Source organism: Lutjanus erythropterus, chromosome 8 (genome assembly GCF_056507025.1).
Source record: "Lutjanus erythropterus isolate fLutEry1 chromosome 8, fLutEry1.hap2, whole genome shotgun sequence".
NCBI lineage: Eukaryota > Metazoa > Chordata > Actinopteri > Lutjaniformes > Lutjanidae > Lutjanus > Lutjanus erythropterus.
The window spans coordinates 18,494,243-18,511,888 of record NC_139324.1 but is presented as its reverse complement, the minus strand read 5'-3'; the positions used below and the strand labels follow the sequence as shown (position 1 = coordinate 18,511,888).

Here is a 17,646-nt window from a genome sequence, read left to right as displayed (position 1 = left end):
TTTGGCTGCTGATATTTCAGAGCCGTGGTCAGGGTCATAGATTCTACCTTGTACAAAACTCAGTCAGTTGAAGGATCAGTGAGTCAGACAGACAAGACTAGCACTTAACTAAACAACCCCTCTGCCCCTGCACTTTCTCTGCTACTAAGTGGATGGAAATAGAGGATGTTAGCCCCCCTTATCTCCCTTGTCCTCTCTCAAATCCCCTGCTGGTCTTCACTCACCAGGACATGCCTGGACGTTACAGTCCTGGTACTCCACAGGAGAGCCACGGCATGCGACAGGGGCGCTCTTGCCCTCTGGTCCGGCGCAGGTTCGCCGACGAGTGCGGTAGCCTTTGGCGCAACTCTGGGAGCAGCTCGACCAGGTCTCCCAGGATGACCAGCCGGCCCCTGCTACTCTCACCACTGGAGTCTTCAGGAGCTCCTCGACAAGGGCTGTAAAATGAAGAAAGAGCACGAAAAAGGAAACAGCACAGTTCTGGGTTAGATTTAAGTCACAGAAATATATGTAGTGCTGTCACACAGAGTTTAAAAGAATTTGAAGAGAGATTAAAGCATGTCGATTCTTTGAGTCAAAGTCACACAGTGTATATGACTTTGCTAGCAGGCATATTTCTCTGCCTGTCCTTCTCTCAAACTCTATCTGTGTCTCACATGCATCCCACAGTTCCCTGCTGTCGGCGTTTCATCCGTTTGTCAGAGTCGATGTGGCCCCCCCCCAGGAGGCTGACAGGGGGAGACAGGTAATCGATTCAGCAGAGGGAGGGGGGCATGAAAAAGCCACCAGTGGGGAGCAGTGGACTGTGACCCTGTGTAGCTGTCTCTGTGTCGGTGTGTATGTGGGAGTGCTGGACTGTGACCCTGTCACTAACAGCATGTAGGGGAGCTAACAGGTCTAAACAGGGGGGTTCTTCCAGCATGTCAGGTTCTTGCTGGAAGAAATCTTGCCGCCTCCTCCACACTGTGAGGTTTTTTGTTTGTGGTAACAGTGCAGGACTGTATGTGTCTCTGTACACACATAAGGACAGATAACAGATTATTATGCTGTTGACATTTCTCCATACATACACTGAAGAAATCTGCTCCAACTTTGCCTTTTAATTCTCTGCACAGTGTTCTCTATCGACTACCCACTTAAAACTCGGTTAATTATAGTTTAAGGAAAAATCCACACAGAATTGAGATTATTACTACTTATTCACATATATTAATTCAGTTAGCTGTGTCCCTAAGGTGGAAATTGGAGCATTAAAGCTGAACTGACAACATCAAGAGACTTTTTCACTTTAACGTCAGTTTATTTATAGTGCAGCATCACCCCAAGGAGTCTGCACAGATTACAGGATAAATGAAAACATCACACAAACACACACACACCATGGGCACTCAAACACACACAGAGACACACACGAATAGAAAAATAATAATTAATGGTGATAAGAGAGACAGTTATTAAAGTTAACATGTGAAATTACTAGTTGTAAGGTAGAAGTCTTTTGAAGGTTTATCCAGCCAGTGAAACGACAATGGATCATAGCACAGAGACAGACACGGACCTCCTTTTGATAATTTGAGAGTCCACCTGCTAAACTTGCACTGGGGGCTAATTCCAAAGAAAGGAGACTCAGCAAACAGAAGCCCTGTCTGGATAGAACAATTGGAGAACCAGCACAGAGTGTAAGAGTGCAGTGGAGTATCAGGTGGAACAAAGCACTCAAAGTTGATTTGTATGTCATCCATGGATGGACTACTGAACTGTGTTGACCACACAGTTGTACAATGGCCACTGAAGATGCTCTGTTGGGGCCCGTTAAGGGGTTTATGATGAGGGGACCCATCATCTGATGGCAATCAGTTTATTTTTTACAAAGATGTGAGGGGCAGCAGGAAGACAGACACATTTTTGGGACACCACTGTACAATAAGACAACTTGTAAATGGATTTTAATTAGTTAATTAGGTTGTAAACACTTGAATCATTGATAAACAATTATAAACAATTTACAAGACAGTTTTTAGACACTGATGTGGGCTCATGACTTGGCAAGATCCATTCACAGCTTACTACTGTTTAACCGTACTACTGTGTAACAGCTTATTAATTGATTTGTAAAGTGTTCACAAGCTAATTAATGGCCTAATTATAAACTATCTATGAATGACCTATAAACACAGTCTGACTGTAAAGTGATACCCCTTTTTGGTGTTACTTACTTTACAATGAATTAGTTATTGTTTTATGTGTCATCTTTATGTTAATCACAATACTCCATTAGTCTGCAGAGAAACTGGTTCAGATTCAAACAACTTCTAAACTATCATGCCAATATGTGAATCTGTTTTAAAGTCAGCCTTTTCTTTTTTTTTTTTTAAAGGTTATTTTTTTGACATTTTTGCCTTTATTGACAGTGACAGCTGAAGGTATGACAGGAAAGGGGGGTGAAGAGACAGGGGATGACATGCAGCAAATGAGCCGCAGGCGGGATTCGAACCAGCGGCCGCTGCAGAGGACTAACAGCCTCCATACATGGTGCGCACGCCCTACCGACTAAGCTATAGGGGCGCCCAAGTCTGCCTTTTCTTAAATGTAGAATTAATTTTATTTACCCTTGACTGGACCCCAACACTGTATCTGTTGGCTGGTAAACTTACTGTCTGTCTCACAGGCTGCTGTACCGTCATTGGGACAGAAGCGTGTCTCCACCTTCCTGCGTCCAATCTGCAGCTCATGTGGATCCGACAGGTGGGCCCGACACATGTAGCGCATCCTCTGCTCCTGACGCGCTCCGCCCTGAGTCACATTGACAGGCATCCAGGGAGTCCAAGGAGTGTTCCTCTTTACCTCTGGACACGCCTCCAGATTACAGGCCTTGTACTCCTGAATGAGAGGGTGGCAGGAGTCAAGGGCGCTGTGGGGTGAGTTATACTCGTAATTTAAAACAAAGCTAAATGTGTAAAGCCTTGCTAGGAGATTTCACAAGCTTCAATGTTCATTACACCCCATCACTAGGACCAATAGAATTCATCCTTCAGTAAACATGAACATCCAAAATAAAACCGTCCTTTAGTTTCTTAGATACTTGTCCAAGTGTTGGCCGAGAGGACATTTTTATACCTTAAAATATGATAATTTTATGCCAATAGCTGATGGCAGACAATGGCATTTCCTGTACTGTTTGTATAAAAAGCATAACTATATGTACTATGTGTATGAAGGTACTGAAATATTTCTCACATTAGATATAAGATACTTCTGTTACAAACTGAACTTCAAGTAGTCCACAGAGACAATAATCAGAATCAATCCTCACACTGACAAAAATCATCCTGCATTTTTCATGTAAAAAAAAAAATGTGACACTTTGTTTTGATATTTGATTTGTCAATTTTTGGAAACATGCTGTCAAAAACAATAGCTACCTTCCTGACAAAGCCTTGATGCCAAAATGCTTTGGAGTTTTTTTTTTGTTTTAAAAGAGAGTGACGTGGACTTTTTATGATTTTTGAGTACACGTGTGTCCCTGTCCAAAGAGCACCTCAAATAAATCCATTTTGAGTCCAGGAAGTGCTGATACCAAAACATTTTTAATGCTGTCACTAACTGATCTGTATTTATCTCTTCGATCACCATCTTCACTCACCTCTGTAATGATTTTTTCCTTCTTTCATTTAAGTGAGCTTAAAGAGCTACAGCAACAGCATGGCTCTGTTTAAAAAACTATTTTCATTTGCCCTTAAACTTATAAATGTCTGCTACAGCCTTCAAGCTCTGTGACAGAGGCAGGGAGACAGATTTTTGTGAGGTTGACAGATGTTCTTCTATTTCTTTATTTATCTGTCTGTATATTTGTGTGTGTGTGTGTGTGTGTGTGTGTGTGTGTGTGTGTGTGTGTGTGTGTGTGTGTGTGTGTGTGTGTGTGTGTCCTACCAGTGCGCATCCTGGGCAGCTGTTGCCATTCTCACAGGTGCGGACCCTGGAGTGGACGCCTCCCCCGCACTCTGTGCTGCACTTGGTCCAGGAGCCCCAGGGGGACCAGAAGATTGGCTGAGGACAGGACACCCCCTCATTGCAGAACCTGTGGAGATGGCAGTGATGGGAGACGAGGTGGGGGATTGATTGTAACAAAAAAACGGTAAGTGTGGGATTTGCAGACCTGAGGCTTTGACTGGAGTCAAACTTAAGTCACAAAAATGATGAAGTGAGTCCTAACATCCCTCATCAGAATAATGATGTTATTAATTATTTGTTCAATTCAGTGACCTAGATTACACTTTCCTGAAATGCAATTTATACTTTTTTTTTTTTAATTTATACTTTCCTTACATCTTCAAAACAGGCTTGTTAATTTAGTTTTAATGCATCTGAGGAGGATTATTGAGTATTTTTATTGTGCGTCATTGCTTGCAGCCTTACTGACATCTCAGTCTAAATGGATGGGACAATAACAGAAAAGATGGTCCTTGATGTATCCATTAGTGCATGTCACAGACAACAGACGCAACAAGATAAAAACTACACAAATAACCTAACAAGACGAAACAGACAAGAGAGGGAGAATGGAATGTGGAGTAAGAATGCTTAAATTTCTTATATGTTAACACTTACTGTAAATTAATGCAATGATATCAACCTATATTGTTTACATTAAGCTCCTCAAAAAGATCTAAAAGACCCCAAAAGACCTGAGAACAGCTCTGGTATCACTTGAGCAATATGGCTAAGTAAATACAAGATAAATCTAATCTCTGCTGCAGCATACCACAGCACAGAGAAGTTGAAAGTGACACAGGTGGTAGCACAGGTGGTCTCAGTGGGAGATGATATTATAAGCTTGGGTTCATTATTTGATTGGTCATCCTCACCTCTCATCCCTGTTCGGTCCCACGCACACTCGTCCGCCATGTCGGGGTGAGGGGTTGTTACAAGAACGCTGGCGCAGCTCGAAGCCTGTACCACAGGTTGTGCTGCATTGTCCCCATGACGACCAGGGCGTCCAGCCTCCATTTCTATGGCAACAGACACATGAAAAGTATTAGCAACCTACTTCACAGTGCTTTCTGAAACCTGCATAATTATTCAACAGTGCTTTTAGTGTTACACTTTCACGGGGTGTTCTCTAATGCTAAAGGGTAAAAAAAAGAAACTGCTTTTTAGCTTTGTCTAATCATTAGTCTGATTCTGAGCTTCTGAAAACAGAAATGCAAACACACAGGGAGCTCATTCTGACTGGGAAACATTCATTCAATTTGCTTAAGTGCTTTGTTCCTGGGTAGCACTTGTCATGATTTAATTGCCACTTTCTGCAAAAGCACAATTCAATTTCGACACCAAGGATTAAATCTGGCATAGCTATCCAGTGGGATGAAGGTGCCGGAGCTCTTTGTCTCCGCTCTGTTCTCTGTAATGCTGATTGGCCGATTCCCTTGCAGACAGAGGCAGCTAGAGGTGTCACAAGGAGAACCTGGATGTCACCTACATTTTCTAATAAGATTCCTCACGTTCATGACCTTTCTCGTGTTCTGTCAGTGTGTAAATTGGGCCCTGCGGTGGATGCTTCAAAGTCAATCAGGACATTGCAGCAATGATAGTAGAGTTTAAAGAAAGGCCGTTAGAGTTCTGCTGATCCTGGACCAGACTCATTTGGAAAATGACAGGCTTAATGTGCTCAATCATAGCATTATAATAATTTCAACTTGACAATGTCTAGTGTACTGGTCCAGAATACATTATAAGCTCATCAAATCTCAATTTGTACCATCTTTTTATTCATAATATACTGTAGATCCTATTACCATATTGTTTTTAAATATGACATGGCCTTGCTGAATATTCAATTCTGGTCAATTACAGCAGTTGCTATGGATGCAGTTCTGATCATAAATTCTAGAGGACTTAGTGGGAGCAATAAAATTATTTTTAAATTAATAAAATCATTTTAAAATCAATATTTCATTTAAAATGATTCATTTTTTGAGAATAATATACAGTAAGCAGGTCGTTATAGTAAAGTAAATCCATTCACGCTTCACGTCAGTGTCCTGCATGTGCCTGCTGGGGTTTATTTTGCCATGAACCAAGCTGAGTAGATTAGCCTTTACTTTATATACGGCAAATGCCCAACTTCAGCCTTATATTAGGCAAAGTACACTCATTTGTAAAGCACCTTTCAAACACAGAGAAGTGCTCTTCATAAGGAGAAGAAATTCATTAGAGCAACAGTTGAAGTAGAATAAAAGACATGTAATTGCAGTAAAGTATTAAGATATCCAAAATTTAATAAAGGAAAAGTGCAGGAGAGAAATGAATAAATCTGCATAGTCACTAAAAGCAGCTTCACCAGCTTTTGGCTCTGACCTGAGGTACTACAGACCGTCTGCTTCCTAAAGATCTAAGGGACCTGTTGGGTTTATATTCTTCATGCTTATCAAAATGTATTTTGCCCATAGGCTGCTTAGTAATTTATAAACTAGAAACAGGAGTTTGGAATCTATTCTACAAAGATTTAAGAACGGGATTTAATGTGCTCTGTTCTCCTGGTTCTTGTTAAAAACTGCAGCACATTCAGAAATGCCACAGTTCTAACTGTCATTTTACGAAGACAGAACAAGAGACTGTTGAAATAATTCACCATGTTGGAGATGAAGGAATGACTGATTCTCTAAATCTTGTCTGGACTTTTAATATATATATGTTGAAGGGTGTTTATATCTTTAATTTATGGGACAGCTTAAGATGACAGTAAAGGGGGATAAAGAGTGGGGGAATGACACGCAGCAAAGGACCATAGGCAGGAGTCGAACCCACGGCTGCTGCAGAGGACTCACAGCCTCAGTACATGGGGTGAATGCTCTACCAAGTGAACTACCAGGCTACAGTCCAGGCCTGTTTTACATGATAAACAGCAGATGTAGAGATCTGGGTTCATAACACAAAGATTTATAACTTTATTTTTACTCCAAGTAATTCTGCAATCAAGCTGGGGAATAACATGGACTCCTTCCTCCTTGTTAGCTAATACAATGATCACTTTGTGGTCTTTTTAAATTGATTGAAAACATCTTATTTCTGATTACAATGGGCCTGTGAACAAGTGACAAGTGATTGGACGAGTGATATTCAGTAATTTAAAGGAACAGTTTAGCCCAAAACCAAATACACTTATTTTTCCTCTGGTCTGTAGTGTCATTTATCAGTTTAGATGGCTTTGGTGTGAGTTGCAGAGTTTTGGAGATATCGGGTGTAGAGATGTTTGCTTTCTCTCAGATATAATTGAAGTAGATGGCACACAGCTTGTGGTGCTCAAAGTACCAAAAAAAACCAAAAATATTTTAATGTAAGTAATCCACAGACCTTGTTGTCAGCAGTTTCATGCAGTGCTGAATGGATTAATCAATTAGTCGCCAGCTACTTTGATAACTGATGATTTTTTTCAAAACTGAATATGTTTGGGTTGTGGACAGAACAAGACATTTGAGGACGTCACATTGGGCTCTGTGATTAACATTTTTCACTGTTTTCTGACATTTTATGGATCAATTCATTGAATTAATCCACAAAATGGTCAAGAGATAATTAGTTGCAACCCTAGTTTTATGTAAGAACTAACTTTCTGTCTACTGGAAGTAACCGGAAAGAGACTTTGCTGTTGAGCATTTCAAGTTTAGTTTTTTGGCACTTTTTGGCACCACAAGCTGAGTGGTATCTAGTTCCATTATAATTGAGAGAGGGCAGACATCTTATGGCCAATATCTCCAAAAAATATATATGTAATATTGATTTTAGGATTAACTGTCCCTTTAATCTTTTTTGTTCCCTACCTTGAGCAGTTGGAGACTTCAATGGTGGGGCCCTCACAGTTCTTGCCTCCACATCGAGGGGCGGGGCTATCACAAGACCTGGAGCGACACAAACAGGAGCTCACACCATCCACGCCGTCGTCATTGTTGCACGGTTGCCACGGCGCCCAGGGTCCGAAGCCGCCATTGGTGGTTTGGTTCCGCAGCTGGAAGACAAACATCAGCCGTGACGAGAGCGAGATCAGATCAGCAAACATCAGCCTTGTGTTATTCAGCCATCAGAGACTGCTCAGAGTGTGCAGCAGAAATAGGTTTAGAGTACAGGAGCTTGTGCTGCCAGGCAGGACTTTTCCTTCTAAGACGGAGAGTAAGCGTTTTCAAAGGATTATAGGGGAATACATTTACTGCAATTCACTTCACTTCAGCCAAATTCAATCCAGATGATCTCAGAGTAATCTAATCCAGTTCAATTCAGTCCAATTCACCTATCTTTCTTCCTCTTCTGCTTCAATATCCTGCCCTGTCTCATACAACACACACTGAAAGGTCGTTAGTCATTGGTGATGCCAACCTCTGTGACATGTGTGAGATGACATCAACACGGCACCTGAGTCTTACAGCTCCATGGGGACAGATGTGACACCGCGTTAGCCTTTCTTGCAGTAAATGCTGCGGTGACATTACTCTTACCGGACAAACAGTGATGTTCTGCTTCCACTGGCTCATATTGGAGCTGTCCTCCAGTGTGGTGCATCTGCGCTGCCTGAAGTCCCAGCCACAGTAGGGGTCCCTCGCCTCCAAGCACAGCCTGCAGGGGACAATAGAGAGGAGGAGGGAAGACAGTTCTTGTCAGCAAATTGAGCAGTATAATTGTTCAATAATAAACACCACAGGAATCATTCCAGAGACAGACAGTTTGTCTGTTTACATCTGTAGTCCCTGGACAGATGCAAAATAGTCACCCTAAAATACCTAACAAAAACAACATCAAATACTACATTTTCATTTAATTTTCAATTAACACTGTAGACCTGGACAGGAATCCGAATTGCTCATGAACACACTGACTGTGGAAGAAAGACTTTCCATCTTGAAATGGAACCATCTGAGGAAGCACATGAATGCAGTTTACTTGCCAACCTTGTGACTTCAAAAACAGGGAGGATTTTGAAACCAAAGTGAGAGGTCTGGGTGTCAACCCTCGACTTTGAGTGTCATAACCTTTGTTTCCTGAATTCTTTAAAGAAGGAAAATAACACAGTAATGCCTCTCTGGAATGAACTTGCATGAACAGTGAGTATAAACTAATATTCATCCGTTTGCATTAATTCATTTTTTGCCCCTGCCCCTTACAGAGAGATTTTACAGATTGCATGCCCTATCTTTTCTCCTCTCTCTCTTTCTCTCCTTTTAAAACTTTCTCCTTGAAATGGTAATTCTTCTTCATAGGACATCTGAAATTTGGTTGAGTATTTCTTTCTTGTAGGGGAGGTGCACGCTGCACAGTGTCAGAAACAAGTTCTTATTTTAAATGAAAAGGAAAAAAGATTTGAAAATTTGGGAGTAAAATGGGAGAATTGTGGCCCCAGGAGAAAACAAAGGAAAAGAAGAAGAAGAAGAAGAAGAAGAAGAAGAAGAAGAAGAAGAAGAAGAAGAAGAAGAAGAAGGCAAAGTAAAACAGGAGTCTCTCAGAAAAACTGGAAGGGTTGGCAAGTATGGCAATATATTTAACTAACTCAAAAAAGTGTCAAGTTTTCAAATGAACAGAAATTGTAACATAAAATAAATAAAACTGTGGAATGGGTTACAAGAACATAGAGAAATCACTAAAAAGAAGCTAATTAAGTAAAGACAGTGTGTTAAGTCCAGCATTAAAATCCCGGGCATCAGTGTGACTGAGCCACATCCAAACACACCGGCCTCAGCCACTGTACATGCATTATAAATAACAAAAAAGAGACAAAATCAGACTTTGGGTGCATCGTTCCTCCCTCAGCTCTCACACAAACAACACTACACACGGTACATCACCCAAACAGTGATTAAATATTTGTAAGCTCCTCCAGTAAAACAGAGGCTTAATGACGCCTAATTAAATCTAAAGCTGTTAATGACGAGGCTAAGCCGCCAGAGCTGATCTGGATGCCTCAGGAACGCAGGATAAAGGCATCGACTGAATAACCCCTCTCTCTCTCAAAGACTCCCCTCCACTCTCTGCCTCCCTTCCTCTCCTTCATATCCCTCTTTTGTCTCTCTCTTTCTTCAGACTATCCTCTCTCACTCTCCTCCTTCACAGTGCTGCAGGTTCCCGTCCTCCTCTTTCTCTCCATTCAGCTGAAAGCAGAGATTCTTCTTGTTGTTGTGTTTTTTTTCTTTCCTGGCACAGACCTTCATAGTTTATTTGAAGAGCCCTGCAGTGTTTTAGCCTGGAGGTTGAGGAATCTCCGAGTGTTGATACAGCTCTCTGTGCCAGGTCCGGGGCTCCTCTGTGAACCCGGGGTCGGCTTAGATCCAATAAAGACATTACTGCGTAGCCAGCACATCAGAGGTGACCCCGCAGACAAAGAGTGACCGAGCGCAGGAGGAGAAAGGAGAGACAGGCCATTCGTTCTCTGCGGTGCAGTCGGAAGAGGACGGCTTCCTTCACCGCTAACCTTCTTGTGTGTTACTTTAATTAAGCGACACTATTACAGCGACGTGGGATGCAATCTCCGATACAGATGAAACAATAATCATAATGAGGTCGGCCACAAATTCACAGTTCAGTGAACCTAATAGTTCATTTGAGAGGGCGAAGGGAGGAGTGTGTTGCCATTTTGGATCAAGGTCGACTATATTCTATCTGTGTCGGTTTGATGTGTGACTGTGCATCGTCATCACGGCTTCTCATTTGGCTTTCTGATTACTCACCTTTAACACACACACTCACACACTATTACAGAGATCAGCTAAGCGGAACAATTAGCATGTACGTATTTCAAGGATGGAATAAATAATGTTACATGAAAGGGAGAGGTGGGAGAGATGTGAGGCCTAATTAGCTCTAAGGAAAGTGTGCTGGGAGGCAGGCTGTGAGGCTTCTGACCTCAGGGAAAGACACGTTTAGTTCTGGATTCACCCTATTTGCATTCATTTAAAAAAAAAAATGCTAGTTGAAATATCAAAAAGGATGACTACAGCTCGACTGAGTATATCATGCTGTAAGCCGTTCAGACCAGAAAAAATGTATCAGCTGTAAAGAAATGCTGACAAATTGATTGCAGTGCAGGTGTGGATGGGGGTTAATGGTGTGGGGTTAGATATTCACACAGCTGCAGGGACACGTGTGTTCACAAGAACACACACAGATAAAACATGAAATATGCTGATAGTTGGTCAGCTTCAGTCTTCAGTCTGAACTCACCACTTTGTCCCAAATCTTCACTATACTGAATTGTGCTGCCAAAAGTATGAGGAAACATACTTTTGTGTACTTTATATCTGAAGCTGTTTGTGTTTAGACAAGTTGTCTTTGTTCACATTAAGGCAAATCTTAAAGCTACACCATTTTAGGGTTGGGTGATTGGGTGAATATATTGGCTATTGGTGATTGGCAGTTGTTGTTTTTTTCCTTTTTGGGGGAGGGGGATTTTTGTCACCTTACTTTGCAAATTTAAAGGAGTGTGTGTCCAAAAACGAGTACTACAGTCCAAATACCAAATTGGAGCCACAGACTGTATATTAAATAGGTTGAAATCAGTGGTGGACAGTAGTGAAGTACATTTACTTGAGTACTGTACTTAAGTACATTTTTTGAGTATCTGTACTTTACTTGAGTATTTGTTTTTTTGGAAACTTATTACTTTCACTCCACTACATTTCAAAGACAAATATTGTACTTTTGACTCCACTACATTTCTAGGAAGGTTGTTGTTACTTTTCGACTGAGCTTTGAAGTCAGCTGTTGGTGTTTTTTTTCTTTTCTAAAATGCAGTTGGTCACATGCTGTGTTCCTCACAAAAGAAAACCAATCACAGTACATGCTCTCAAATGGGATTGATGTAAAAGTGGAAATACATCATCCAGGCGCTCTCTGTAACAAGAACGAGCAAGCTCTCCCTCTTTCATTCAAACAAAACTCAGTAATGGTGATGGCAGGAGAAAGACAAAATTAAATCTCAAGATGTTATTATAATTATTCATTATTCCAGGTAGCTTTTAAAGTTGGATTGGTTTTTTCGTGGTGAAAAATACAGCATAATTCATGTATATACTGCCTCTGAGGACAGAAAGAAATCTCAGTTATTTAACAGACTTGGAGAACTCCTTACAGTTAACTTCAATCTGCTTTTATACAGTGATTTTAATACAGTTAAGTCAGAAAATGACAATAACTGTCCTTTTTGGTTTTGATTGTATTTCTATGGTAAAGTTTTTATAGGTGTTTCTATAGGCTTTGTGTAGCAGAGTGGTTCTACAAGCATCAGTGCATCATTAGATGTTTCAGAGAGTTACAAGATTCTGTAAATGCATCGTGAAAACAATACCGCATGTACTGATATTAGAAAATGTACTTTGTAATTTGTACTTTTGAATACTTAAGTATTTTTAAAAACATGTACTTTTGAATACTTAAGTATTTTTAAAACTAAGTACTCTAGTACTTTAACTCAAGTAAAATTTTGACTGAGCAACTTTCACTTGTAGTTGAGTAATATTTGACCAGGAGTATGTGTACTTTGACTCAAGTACTGGGGTTGAGTACTTTGTCCACCACTGGTTGAAATTATATTTTATATACAGTCTGTCGTTGAAGTGAGTTGTTTACCCCTGGAAATATTCTGCGGCTCACCCAAACCTTTAATTATGACTCTGATGAGACTAATCGTACCAATGACGACATGTAAGATACATTCTCTTGTTAATGTGACAGGTCACCAAATACAGTGTAACACGTGTTAAACTAGGCCAGATAAATGAAGAATATCATCATTTAAATCCAAAGGCTTTGTTTTATTAGTTCTTAAAAACGTGTTTATTTATTTTTCATGATCTCTCAAGGCCCACCAGTGGGTCGTGGCCCACACTTTGGAAATCACCGCCCTACGTGAGTTTCGGGATGCATTCGGGAAGTTTAACTTTCATTTATATCATATTATTATTATTATAAGTAAATTACCTTATTGGTTGTAAACAAGGGGCTTAGGTATTTGAATCAAGAAGCTCATAAAAAATAACTTAGAAGGCTACAGCTGTTATTTCAATGTATCAGATATAATCAGACTTAAGGTAAACAGAAGTGTTGGATCAGATTCGGTAGTCAGAATATCTTGATTGGGAAATCCCTACAAATAAGGCCAGGCAACCATGATCGTGTAAAAGCATATAATAATGTGCTTCCAACTTTGAGGCAACGGTTTCAACTTGCAATGCAAACATGCACAAAACTAGGTCCATAAAGAAAATGGTTTTCCCAGTCTGGTGTGCAAAAACTGGACAGCACAGAACCTTGACATTGATCCCAAACAACACCTTTGGGATGAACAGGACAAACATGACGTCAGTAGTTGACCACGCTAAAGCTCTTGGGAGAAAATCTCTGCAGCCAGATTACAAAATCTGGTTTAAAGCCTGAAATCAAACAAGTGGAGGCTGTTATAGAAGCAGATTAGAGCCCATATTTTGGAATGAGGTGTTCAGTTACACAGTGTAATGTCTCAGTGTCCACATACTTTTGGCCATGTGGTGTAATTCTAATCAAAAAGCATACTTGTGTGGTCACACTGGAAGACACCAAACACAACAAACTTAACTATACCCCAAAAAGTCAGTATGTACACTAAAGGTACTTGATTTTTTTCGTGCACTTGGTGACAGAGACAGATGTCCCATAATGCCATGCACAAAGGAAACAAGGAGCTGCTCACAGCTGCAAAAAAAAAAAAAAGACAAATTTTGGATGATCGTGAGACAGCGTGGAAAATGCTGCATCTTTGTGAACTTTCATTGACAGTGGCAGTTCAGATCTTGATTGACAGTAATACATATTACATCATTTTCTGTTGGTACAATATGCTAAAATAAATTGATTTCTTTTAGACTAATACCAAAAGGCAAAAAAAATTATGGCATATATAGCATAGATTATGTATAATGAATAGAATATTTGGAATTGGAACACGGCACAGGTTTGCAGCCACAGTATTTTTTCCAATAATTTCCTTCACCAGGGGCCATTTAATAAATGAGAATTTACTATTGGACTGGAAAAAGGGGGTGTACCAAGGCGTTTATCTCCCACTCTGACCTTTCCGTAGCTGCATAAAACACCTGCCAAGTGCTCTCAGTGCCTTCCTGTCCTGACGGCTCACCGTTTTTTAAAAACAGGGCCATTGTAAAAGTCAATTAGAGGCAGTGTGGGAGGAGAGAGGGCCGTGTGATGAGAATAGAAAAAGCTAATTTCTGTTAACAGGCAGTGCAGAGGGATGTCAGCCCAGACAGGAGGCTGAGTCTGCAGATACACAGGAACGTGAGGCATCTAAACTTTACGACTGTGTGTGTGTGTGTGTGTGTGTGTGTGTGTGTGTGTGTGTGTGTGTGTGTTTGTGTGTACATAATGACGTGTGTTTTTTGAATATCCCTCTTTCAGTGTACACTGTAAGGGCGTGTCTTTGTACTGTGGGTGTAACACCATGTGTGAGAGGATTGCTATGACAAGTCTGCAGGGCGCTGGCTGATATTTAATTCAGCAGCATGCATGCCCGGTGGCACACTATATCAAAACAGAGAAGCCATGGAACATGGCCTGTTAAATTTTAAACAGACTGAGCTGCAAAACCCACCAGCCTATATAACAATATGTCTGGACGAGTGGCATCGGAAGATAAATCTGCCGGATCCTCTCTGTGGGGGTGTAATTGGCATTTTAAATCGTTTGTGAATGCTGTAAAAACCAGCGTCTCCTTTTATTACAAGCCCTTTAACAACTAGACATAAAAACAATAGTTCACCTCGCCTTTAATGGCAGGCCGTCAGTGTATAATTGCAAATATGATCACCAGAGCTGATAAATTATGGATTGGAATCAGCCATTATTAGCCGTAGCTGTGACACTCTGGGAATACGTTAACAAAGACTGTCTGGAGGGTCCGACTCAGTTAAGCATATGTCTGCGTACGCTGGCCCCTCTCCATCTCTCCACACGAGCTATGTCATTTTTTGCAGCCACTCTCAGGAGACCACCGCTGACAGGCGCTCACTCCTCATCCTCTCTCCAGGGGAGAGAGCCCGTCCCCCGGGCTTTTTTCCCCGCTGTGCAGGGCTGAGCTGGCCATTCAGGAAGTCTGCTCATGATGAATCGGAAACACAGAGAACTCCTGCTAGCACTCAGCGCTAATACATCCAATTAGGCCCAGTTGGAGCCGGGCTGAAGACTGATGGTGCTGGGTCCCAAAAAAATCAGGAAAACAAAAGTGAGATGGCTGTCTGCCAAAAACTGCCTGCTGTCCTCCATGTACAATTTTAGACCCCAGTGAATAAAAAGGAGCTGCACCATCACAGAGAAACAATGGGGAGACAGAGACAGACTACAAGACAGGGAGAGATAGAGGACATTAAAATATAAGTATTTCACAGGGTAATAGATGGCAGAAAGATGGAAAAACTGATGAAACATAGACAGGGAAAGACACAAGAAACTGACAGGGCAGAGGTGGACTATACAAATGTGGACATAGATAAGAAACTGAAGAAACAGTGTTGTCAGTTTGGTCCTGCAGGTGGAATTTTGATAGAACTGATTCACCTGAAACCAGGGTTGAATCTGCTTAAGCAACCTTTTGCAGGGTCATGGTGCGTTGGACACGACAAAAAAGGTGACTTATTCAGACAGACAAACATTCACACTCACACTCATGCCTATGGAAAAATTAGAATCACCAATGAAGCAATATGCCTTTGGACAGCGGAAAAAAACCTGAAGCTTCCGAAAGAAACCTATGCAGATACTGAGAAAACACGCAAACTCTTGCGGCTTCAAATTCAGGAAGCTCTGGTTGTTAAGTGATATCACTAACCACTGTGCCAAGATGCCACCCTTCTCCTTCAAATCCCGTATCTTATCCCTGTCTTTCAAGATTTGTGACTAATTTAAGTTATGAAGAAGTACTGAAACTCAAAGACTGAATTGGGATAAGTAATGAACTATTGTCTGAGAAGACAGAAGCTCCTGTTAGGAGTTGCCACAGTGGATCATCTGCTTGCTGGCAGACCAGCACCGACCTGCCCTGCCCTTCCTTCCTGACGCAGCCCTCCCCATACATCTGGGTTTGGGATTTGCAATTTGGGAATCCACTTACTTTTTTATCCAAAGTGACTGGGGTTTCAGTGTCTTACTCAAGGACACTTTGACATGTAGCCAGGCAGAAAGTTTGCTTGTGGTGGGAACCTGATCCGACCTCAATCCTACCCCAACACCAGGTGTACTCTTCAAGTTTTATCAAAGTGTGAAGTATTTTTTCGAGACAGCTCCTTGAAGTGCATGTTATATTCATCTAGTGCCACGGTTATAAGGAAATACCAATTCTGGTGTTGCACCAAGTTAAACTGTATAACAATGCTCTCTCACAGAAGTAGGCACTAAGACAGGACCTTCCTCCTGAATCTACCTTCTTGTGATGCAGTTTTGGTTCACTTGGATTTTTCTCCGTGAAAAGACCCTGAACCAAGAGGAAAATACTTCAAGTCTACAAACTCATCAAGTGATTTGAAGTCGAGTAAACTGACCACAGGTGTGAAACCATGCTGAGATTGAAATAATTGAAACTGGAGTGACACAATCATCTGAACTGTTTCTCTTGATAAGAATCACCACTCACTGTTGGTGGTGTTGAACTGCAAAAACACAGTCCACCCAAAATCCTAGACTTGTATGGAGCCACCAGGAAAAAAAAAAAAAAAAAAAAAAAAAAAAAAAATATATATATATATATATATATATATATATTAAATATATATATGTATCTGCTAGAACTTTAGGTTCTCCATACAGGTGTTACATAGTGGTATTTCTTTCCTTAACATTCACTCTTTGGTCAAATACAGATGCCAGTTTGTACATTAGCTAAACGACAGCCAAAGATTTCATTTTGGGCTTTCATCACCTTACTCACAGAATTAACGTGCTTGTCATTTTAACCCATGAAAGTGGCATTCAATGCTGGCTAAAAATGAAAATGCTCTTTGCTTACAGACAAGATTACTAGGTTCGATAAGATATTCATTATCCTCAGTGCTTATTAAATCCAGGTGGCCATCACAGCCACTTGCTTATTTTTATTTATCTTTCATTTTATAACCATCCACCCGAAACAGTGATCAGAGTAGCTTGACATTGCCGGTATCAGGGGGTTTAAAGGTGGGGAGCCGGAGGTTACAAGATAGCGCTGGTCCAAGTCAAGTCTGAGAGGAGTAGGAGGGTGAGAAAGCAATACAGACAGAAGTGGAGAGAGAGAGAACGAGACAGACAGAGCAAAATGATTACACTGAGCTGCAGCCAGAACAAAGCCTGTAATAAAAGTAACAGCATTCTGGAGCAGTAATAAATACATCCACTGTGTGAACACCATCTCTCTCTTTCTCTCTCAGTCCTTGGCTGGTGAAGTGCTCCTCTGATTGGTCATACAGGCTTAGCAGCAGTGAGCTCTGGAGGCCTGCTGACAGGCTGGCAGCAGTGTCGATAGTAAATTGGGTTTGCCATGGACGGGCCTGCAAGCTCCCCTCACATGGAGACAGACAGGGAAGTCCACATCACTGTATAGAGGTCCTATAGGGATTCATGCTAAAGTACAACAAAAGCTGCACTGTAATA

General features: G+C 41.1%; 1 protein-coding gene across 5 annotated transcripts in view; it reads right to left on the bottom strand.

Moving 5' to 3' along the window:
• sema5ba (sema domain, seven thrombospondin repeats (type 1 and type 1-like), transmembrane domain (TM) and short cytoplasmic domain, (semaphorin) 5Ba) overlaps positions 1-17,646 on the bottom strand; it is a 233,363-nt gene that overhangs the window by 16,896 nt on the left and 198,821 nt on the right. For all 5 annotated transcript variants that reach the window (XM_084724799.1, XM_084724802.1, XM_084724798.1 and 2 more), the window contains 6 exons: positions 8,490-8,607; positions 7,821-8,005; positions 4,866-5,009; positions 3,931-4,078; positions 2,655-2,880; positions 225-437 (listed from right to left, as the gene is read on the bottom strand). In XM_084724799.1, coding sequence (XP_084580925.1) covers positions 225-437; positions 2,655-2,880; positions 3,931-4,078; positions 4,866-5,009; positions 7,821-8,005; positions 8,490-8,607 — 1,034 coding nt within the window. The remainder of the gene's footprint in view (positions 1-224; positions 438-2,654; positions 2,881-3,930; positions 4,079-4,865; positions 5,010-7,820; positions 8,006-8,489; positions 8,608-17,646) is intronic.